At 40.4% G+C, this 9,640-nt stretch overlaps 1 protein-coding gene across 1 annotated transcript in view; it reads left to right on the forward strand.

The window, feature by feature from the left end:
• Nucleotides 1–9,207, forward strand: part of Pgm2 (phosphoglucomutase 2) — a 31,479-nt gene extending 22,272 nt beyond the window's left edge. The window contains exons 13-14 of the mRNA XM_059275067.1: nt 1,839–1,972; nt 8,533–9,207. Of these exons, the coding sequence (XP_059131050.1) occupies nt 1,839–1,972; nt 8,533–8,635 (237 nt within the window). The 3' untranslated portion in view covers nt 8,636–9,207. The remainder of the gene's footprint in view (nt 1–1,838; nt 1,973–8,532) is intronic.
• Nucleotides 9,208–9,640: the final 433 nt, after the last annotated feature.

Consider the following 9,640-nt stretch of genomic DNA (forward strand, 5'->3'; position numbering starts at 1 on the left):
GAGAAGGAAGCTGTTCACTCTACTCCTTATAGACAGGAAGCAGGAAGAATACAGCAGGGGGCCAGGCTCAAGTTGTACCTTCAAAGACAGGCTCCCAGAGACCCCCTTCCTCCAAGTAGTCCCCACCTTCCACAGTTCCACGCCTTCTCAGGGCTCCACTAAAAGTCTGCATTATCAATGCACTAAACCATTGATTAGGTCAGAGTCCTTATGATCTAACTTTATCTGGAAATGCCCTCGCAGACATACCCAGAGTGTGCTGTAGTTTTCCTAGCCACGGCTCAGTCCAATCAAGTCAGCCATCACGGTGGGTCTCTCGGTCTGTGGCATCATTTTCTTCAGGTGTCAGTTTTCTTAGCGATGTGTCCAGGAAGGGAGGTGGTTGTCTGTTTTCTTGAAGAGTTCCTAGGTAGATGCTGGCTCTCCAGGACGGATACCCTTCCCTGTTTGTTTCTTCTTGTCCCGCTCTACTCCTTTTTCGAGGGGTTTTTCTCAACTTCTAACTTTTAGCGTTCCTGTTGACTGTTCATTTCAAGTCTTATTCTAATTTTTTTTTCCAGGATGACATCCTATTATTGTTTTTGTATACTGTACCTTCCTAAAGATTCTTTTTAAAAACTAAGAGTATTTTTTCCATCCCTATATCCTTTACTGCCCCTGACTTTGGTTTTTGTTGTTTATTTTTTTGTTTTTCCTATTTGTTTTGGACTTGTTACTTTACCCATTGTCTTTCCCTAGTGGTCCCTCAGCATCCTTTGCATACTTAACTTCTTATAAGTCCTGTGTGTGCATGACAAATGACCTAATGCACTTCGGGGATCTTAAGTAGCAAGACAGCTATTCTAAGATTGACCTTCATTTTGGAGCTACTGGGCTGGTCCAGAGCCTAACTCTAAACTGGTTTCCTAAGGGGCGTAAATTGGCTTGTCAAGGCCCTAGAGGTGCGGCTAGGGGCAGGTCTGGGATGTCTCAGTGTGTCCCATCATATCGTACACTCCGTGGTACCTGGTGATCCTAGTTTCTGAGCCTTTTTAGTTCAAACTCCGGGGACTTTAGACATTCCTTACAGGCAGAGAAGAGCTGGAGCCCCTGACTCCAGAAGCGAGGAGGGAATGTCTTGGAGCATCTGGTAGTTTCTCTTCAATCCTGTTTCTGTTTCATCCCTGCCTTACCCCAGTCCTTGGCATACCTGGTACCTCTAATTCTCGAGCCCAGTTGGACTTCTGCAGAGCACAGTGTCTCTGTTTCCTGTTTCTGTCTCCCCCGTCAGGTACTGGGACCCCGTGGTCACATGTTTCATCACACCATTTCTAAATCTTTATCTGTTTCCTGTCTTCCACGATTGAGTGACTGCCTCCCCAAGTGTTTCTGTTTCTTTTCCTCTTTGCCCTTGTGTTTATACCTGTGAAACATATCTACGGGTAACTTTAGTGATGTTCTGACGTTAACAATTATAAATACATCTGTCACAGTTTTGTACCAGAAAACAAACAAACAAACAAAAACTCCTGATGAACCCTTTTTTGCCAAAATTTCAGTTTACAACATTGAGGTATGATCTAATTTTCTGTAGTACATTATTAAGCCGAAATAATGTGTTTTAATTTGAACGAAAGCTTGATAATGTCTAATAAATTTATGGAAGTAGAAAGCTCGTCTGTGAAATTGCTTAGTGTTCACACATTACTAGGAATCACGTTCTCTGATTTTCTGAGGAATGTCCTTGTAGCCAATGTACTAGTCTGGTATTGATTTTCTTGCTTATTTGGAATAGTATTCACTGGGTCAGAATAGCTTGTTACTGTTTAAGTGTGTGACATGTGCAAATTAATCTCTAGGTTCTTCCTACCAGTAACAGCAGCCAAATGATCACCTTCACCTTTGCTAATGGAGGTGTGGCGACCATGCGGACCAGCGGGACAGAGCCCAAAATCAAGTACTATGCCGAGCTGTGTGCTCCCCCTGGCAACAGGTATGACACGGATGGTAGCTGCTGTGACTCTAATTCCTGAGATGTCCAGGTTCTGATCAAGTGTAAAAATTCTCACGTGTAGCTTATTTAGAAACTGTGGTGATATCATGTTATGAAAGACTCCTTAAAAATTAAAAAAATAGCCGGGCGGTGGTGGCGCACGCCTTTAATCCCAGCACTCGGGAGGCAGAGCCAGGCGGATTTCTGTGAGTTCAAGGCCAGCCTGGACTACCAAGCGAGTCCCAGGAAAGGCGCAAAGCTACACAGAGAAACCCTGTCTCGAAGAAAAAAAAAAAAATTAAAAAAATAGCTGGCATGGTGGCGCACACCTTTAATCCCAGCACTCAGGAGGCAGAGGCAGGCAGATCTCTATAAGTTCAAGGCCAACCTGGTCTACAAAGTGAGTTCCAAGACAGCCAGGGATACACAGAGAAATTCTGTCTTGAAAAACCAAAAAAGAAAAAAAATGAAAAAAAATAAAAGAATTTTATAAATTTTTTTAAAGAGGGGTGGGGGGTTAACAGTGATTCTTAAACTTGACTACACATAATCTGGAGAGTTTTCTAAACCTGACACCTAGGTCTTAGCAGTATGTTCTGATTTTTAATTATAGTGGAGTATGACCTGGGAGTCAAGGTTTTGTTTTTGTTTTTGTTTTCTTTTAAGATTTTCTTTTCTTTTTTTTTTTAATTATGTATGTGGAGGAGGGGGCAGGCTGTGCACTTGAATGCAGGTACCCTTGAGGGCCAGAAGCATGGAATCGCTGGAGCTGGTGTTACAGACGCCAGCTGCCCTGTGTGGGTACCGGAAACTAATTTCTGACCCTCTGCTAGAGTGGTACACACTTAAAAAATTTTTTTTTAATTAAAACACACACACCAAACAAACAAAAAAACCTCTGGAGAGCTAGCCCAGTGGTTAAGAGCACTTGCTGCTCTTCCAGAGAACCTGAGTTTGGATTTCTAACACCCATGTCCATATCAAGCAGCTCACAACTGCCTTTAACACCAACTCCAGAGGATCTGATGTCCTCTTCTGGCCTCCATGGACACCTACGTACATGTGACAGATAAACACATACACATAAATAAAAAACTTACAAATAAATCTTCAAAACACACACATAAAAAAACCCCTTCGTGAGTCTCCACAGGTAAGCAGGCTCATATTTTTCAACTCTTCTACCTCTCTGCATGGGAAAATGACATTCCTCATCTTACTGATAACAACAAAACTTCCTTTCTCCATTTTTTATTGGTGATTAGTGATGGTTTTAAAAATGATAAGCGGCACTGGTTACCGGCGCTGGTTACCTTGTGGTAACAACAAAACCCAGTATCAGAGCTTTATTAGGAGGAGGGAAGGCAGATGTGCAGAAAGAGAGACAGAGACAGAGAGACAGAAAAGAGATGTGGGGGGAGAGAGAATAGAGAAGACAGGAGGGAGGTCTATGTCTGGCTTTTTAAGGAGCAGGTGGGCTTACAGAGCTATGCCAGGCATGCGCTGTTGGCATGACCACGCCATGCGAACATAGTCACCAGCACACACTAATGATGTAAGACACAAGACCCCTTGCCTAGCTCCTGAACTGCGCATGTGCAGTCGTGCAGCTGGAGTAAGGGCAGAATCCTAACAATTAGTGCCAATGGACTGTCCTCCTTTACTCCTGTGATAAAATTAATTAAAATCCATTCCGCATGTACTCAGTAAATACCTGAGGGTCTGCTCCAGTCTGAGCTGGGTCACAGGGCAGAGAAGGAACCAGATCAAAAATCATGCTTGCTCACCTGGAGATGGTGGACTGGATGCTCCAACCTATGCCTGTGACCTCAGCACACAGTTTGAATTGGGAGTCATTGTATTGTTTTGAACTTGATATCCCTTGGTGCACGTCCTTAGCATATGTAAATGCCATAAGCCATAGCTAATTGGTGCTGAGGTATTTCTTTGACCAGGATGTGGCTGAGGACCAGGACAGTGCCTTTAGAGGTGAATGTAGCCAGTGCTTTGGTAGAAACTATACATAAAGCCACGGCTGCAGTTTAAGAATGTCTACCAACCACATTTGAAAAGCTTAAAAAGAGACTGATGAGATGAATTCTACTATTTTATTTCATTTACAAGAAATAGTACATCCCCCAAATACTATCATTACAACATAGAATCCGTGTAAGAAAAAAGGTATTGAAATAGCTTCCATTACCTTTTCAAGAATTTTAAGCTTCCAAATATACACTAAACATATTCACACAGCATATCTCAAAAATGGTACAGTTTTATGGAACTAAACACAGTTTTAAAATTTGATAATTTGAAAAAAAATTGATATTTTGAGCAAAATTTTAACCTATAGGCAAACAGAAAGCGGCTCATTTTTTAAAGAATTCTAGGTTGCCAGTATTCCATTCCTAGTGTTCGAGTATCGATGTTTTTATATGGTCAAGTCATGAAGTGTTTGCGCTATATGGAGGTGGGTTTTCCATGGTTGTCTCTGTGATTTCATCCCCACTTACCATGTTTTGTTGCACGATTCTTCAAAAGCCCTTTCTCTTTTCACAGCCTGTGAAATGTACGTAATGTTTCAGAGTAGTTTTCCTTATAATAATAGTGATACTGTTTACATGTCAGGCTCTGTGCTAGTCACACTACCATGTCACTTTTTAGAACGGACTTCATTTCAGACCTTTATAAATTGAGGGGAGCTTTTAAAAACTGTCCTTTTATTAAAATCAGTGACAGGTGGCTCCAATTTATTAAAGGGACATTGGGTTCTAGGTTGGGCATAATGTCACAGCTCAATGGGACATCACCCTACTAACGTGCAACAGCAATAAAAAACACAGCTAAGATAAGCTTCAATATTAATAGACTTCATACCATGCATTTCATTTATTAGTAGAATCATCTCACTTATGAATTGGTTAGAATCAAAAGGCCTTTTTCAAGTCTAGGTCCTGCTATTTAAAAAATATTTTTTTTGGAGATGTTTTTTCCAACTGAAATGATAATTCACTGAGCCCTCGTGTTCTTCACCCAGGCCACAAGTTGGCAAGTGTGTATGGACAGAGAGCAAATGTCTTAGTGTTTGCAGGCCCTATGATTCTGTTGCAGCTACTCGGCTTTCCTGTTGAAGTGTAGAAACAGCCATCTATGTACCAATGAATGGACACAATATACTGTGTCCCAATAAAACTTTATTCACAAAAACAGACCATTAGTTCCTGGTTGTTTTCAAACAGTTGCATCAGAGAAGCAGAGCCCGTGGACTGCATAGAAGGGGAGAGTGGTTGGTGGGAGTGAGGTCACGTGACAGTGCACGTGACAGTGGGGAGGCAGGCTGGAGTTCTTGGGCATGGGGTGAAGTTGTAGATGTGTATTAAATTCCTCAGCAAAAAAATGTCCTTTTGAATCTTATCCATCCAGGTCACCACCAAGGATAATTGCCTTGATTTAAAGTAAACTATTTGTAAATGGCTGTCACATCTCCATAATCCTTTCAGAGCAACGCCAAAATTTGAAAAACCAGGGATGGTTTGTAAGACTCGCCTGGTCAACGTGAATTCAGACATGCCCCAAAGTCCTCAAAATAGCTGTTGCTGTTTTTTCCCCAATTCAGAATTTCATTGAGAAATCGGATTACTTCGGTTGTCATTTATTTTACATTGATTTTTGGCATGGTCAGAGAGACACCACTGACTGATTATGAAAGACACTTCAATATCCATTTCCATAAAGTGACCCACTGAATTTAAACTTAGAAAATAAGGATTCCTAACCCAAGTTTACATCGCCAGGCAGCATGTCCTCATTTTTAAAATATAAAATATTATTCAACAATGTCACACTTGAAGTGTCAAAATGGATCATTTAGGATTAAGATGGGGAATAGTAAGATCAAACTGTATTTTTAATGATTATTATATCACTAAATCCTATGGAGTGGTAAGAGTGCCCCCTACACACATTAAACATGCAGCTTGGGAACATTAACTCAATAAGTGAAGGAATCAATATATAAATGTGTCTTAGGAACTAAAAGATTTATAAGGAAGTTAGTAATTGGCAAATTCACTGAGTTTGAGTTTTATGCTTCGCTCACTTTTAACTAATTATGACCATATTTGCCTTCCTGAGAGTTATTTTCTTCAAAGCACATTTGTGGAGGACAAAGAGACCAGTGTAATTCACATGCATGTATGAGTCATAATTACTGTATATGTTGTTAATAGGAATAAAAATAGCTATAATGATAGCTCTTTTTATTGAGGTCTTTGGGCTGGGCTCTGGACTAATTGCTTTATACAGTATATCTCACTATGTGCAATAACACTCTTGAGAAGGTAAAGTCTTTATCCCAATTTTACAGATGAAGACTATGGGTCTTAGAGAGCCCAAGCCACTTGCCCAAGGGTACATAATTGATAAAGCCAGAATTAATGTCTGTAATAAAATCGGTTGCCTCTATTAATATTATTGCCAGTTGCAATATCAAACTGATCTTAACTGATTACAGGAATTGTCATTTCCTTTTGGATAAACTGCATGTAAGTGTTGCAGATGGTCAAGAATGAAGTAATAGAAAGTGTGTGAAGGGTTAATTTCCAAATCCAACTGTATGGTAACGCACATTAGATTCTCTAAGCTGCTAGAAATCCATTTCACTGGGAGTTAGGCTTATGTATTGTTTTCACTCATGGACCTGGTGTATACAAATAAGTGCTTCCTACATGCTTGAAAACTGGGCTTTCTTTCTTTTTTTTTTTTTTTAATTTAAAAATTTTTTTTAAAGATTTATTTACTATGTATACAGTGTTCCGGCATGTATGCCTACACACCAGAAGATGGCACCAGATCTCATTGTAGATGGTTGTGAGCCACCATGTGGTTGCTAGGAATTGAACTCACAACCTCTGGAAGAATAGCCAGTGCTCTTAACCTCTAAGCCATCTTGTCAACCTGAAGAACTTGGCTTTCTTAAAGGGATCAGTTCCCCTAGATTTTTGTTTATCTTTTAGCTGTGTTTTTTTGTTTGTTTGGTTTGTTGTTTTGTTTTGTTTTGTTTTGGTGGTGGTGATAGAGCAATAAACATTCAACACCATGGCTCCATTTCCTACCTAACTGTTAGAAAGAAAAAGAAAAAGACCACCACCCCAGCTGAAACGAGTGCAGGGCAAATTTGACCCTTGATCATGAGGGTGCACTCAGAAGAGCAAGCATAGGGAGACCGATGTATGACTGTCTTCTCCCCCTAGGCTGGAGTCTGGCTAGTTTTAAAAGAGTGGGCACAAAGGAGATAAGGGAAGGGGAAGGGTTATCTGCTTAATTCACTTAGCAGGGAATGCAGTAGGCCTTTGTGTAAACAAGGATTTTGCTGCATGGGGTGGGGCATTAAGATATTTGCAGAAAGGTTTTCCAAGTGGGGTGTGTGTGTGTGTGTGTGTGTGTGTGTGTGTGTGTGTGTGTGTGTGTGTAAAGATTTGAATTCCTTGTTAAACACAAATTTTAAAGTATTTGATTGAAAGACATGTGTGAGAGAGATGTAGTTAATGTTTCTTGCACCATGAAGAGGATTCTGTCTGGGCTCTTCCTGAGAAGACAACTTGACTTCTGTGACCTAAGGACAAACAGCATCAAGAACAGCTTGCCAGGCAGACTGAGGACTTCACAGAGATGTGGTCAGAGTTGAGCAGGATTGAAGCAGGAGGGAAAGAAATCAGGAACACTTTCTCTGTGTTATTAGATACAGACAGTGGAGATCCCTGGGGATGCCAGGGCTAAAATTGTGGTTCTTCAAATTCTTAGCAGAAGAGCAAAGAGTAATTTTGTTTATTGTGAAGACCTTGGTTTGGAAAACCTTTAGGGAAAAGAATACATATTGCCTCCTGGGACTTTTTTTCCTCCCTAAGTCAACAAATGTGTTCCCACGCAAAAGTTCATGGAGTTCTGTTCTTTTCTGAATTCCACCCTCTTGAAGTTTAGTTTCTGTCTCACGAGGTCCATGAAGGGAGCATTTGAAAATACAGTTTGAAGGGGCTAGAGAGACAGTTCAGTGACTCTTGCAGAGGATCCTAATTCTTTTCCTAACACCAGGGTTGGATAACTCCCAACCACATGTAACTCCAGCTCCGCAGGCAGCTGCATTTACATGTACACTTGCACATAATTAAAAATGAAATCTTTAAAATACACTTACACATGTTTTAAGTTTTTAATTTTGCTTTGAAGCTGGGAGTAGCGAGCGGCTCATGCTTGCAATCCCTAATCCCAGCAGTCAAAAGGCTGAGGTCAGAGGATTGTTGTGATTTCAAAGACAGCCCGGGATACATAAGAGCCTACATAAGGGATACATAAGATATATACATACAAAACCAAGTCAAGGCTGGGCATGCTAATGCATGCCTTTGGGAGGCAGAAGCAGCTGGGTCTCTGTGAGTTTGAGGCCAGCCTGGTATGCATAGTTACCTAGTGAGACTGTCTCAAAAATATCAAATACGTGTACTTGTCTTGCTTTGGAATAATCCATTAATCTGAATTCCCCTCCCACCTCTTATATTTTTCAGTGATCTGGAGCAGCTGAAAAAGGAGCTAGATGAGCTAGTCAGCGCCATTGAAGAACATTTTTTCCAGCCACAAAAGTATAACCTGCAGCCAAGAGCAGAATAAAATATTCCAGCATTGGACATGATTATTTACCTCAATTAAACTGAACTTTCTTTTTTTTCTTCTTGGTTTTGGTTTTGGGTTTCTGAGACAGGGTTTCTCTGTGTAACAGCCCTGGCTGTCCTGGAACTCACTCTGCAGTGAGTCAGTCTGGCCTGGAAAGCTCGGAGATCCGCTTGCCTCTGCCTCCAGAGTGCTGGGATTAACAGCGTGCACCACCATGCCAGGCTGAACTTGATTTTTAAAGCAATATTCTTGAGGACCAAGTGATTTGGATAATCACCACAAGTGTCTGCATATTTTCAACAGTTCTACCTTCCTTGGGTTTTATATTTTTGGCCCAAAAAAGTGAATAAAGAAAACACGACCAAACCCAACAAACCAACATCTCTATGAAAATGTTAAGTCTGGGCATTGTCTGAATTTTTTAAATAAAGATTTTTTTTTTAATTCAAAAAGTAGATTGTAAATAATATGCCTTAATTTGCATACACATGTCTTCTGTGTGATTCTTTCTATGTGTAATTGAAATAGGGAGAAAAATAATATAGCTCCTGAGTTCCAGGGTGTTGTGTCTAGGATAGCAGCTTTATAACAACATTTATACCTATGTTTCTGTCAGTTACTTACAAAGTAAAATAAACAAACCAAATGAGCTAAAAAGGCTTTTTTTAAACCTAAGATTTTTAAGTTTTAATAATATTGTACAGGTGCTAAGAAAAAAAAGTCAGCCTAGCTACTGTAAATTTAAATTCTCCAAAGAAAAAAAAATGAACCCACCCATGTTGGAAATTCTACTAGACTGAATAACTGATTCGAATCTTGTTTGTGGAGAGTCAGAATGTTATAAATACAGTACCAAATTATCTTGGTTTACCTTTAGTCCGTTCAATAGCCCTTCACATCCTTTTGTTTTGTGTGGAGTGGTGGGGAGGTTGAAACAGGGTCCCACTGTGTAGGCCTGGCTGTTCTGGAACAAGCTATGTAAACAAAACTGCCCTCCAACTC

Source organism: Peromyscus eremicus, chromosome 10, assembly GCF_949786415.1.
Source record: "Peromyscus eremicus chromosome 10, PerEre_H2_v1, whole genome shotgun sequence".
Classification (NCBI taxonomy): Eukaryota; Metazoa; Chordata; class Mammalia; order Rodentia; family Cricetidae; genus Peromyscus; species Peromyscus eremicus.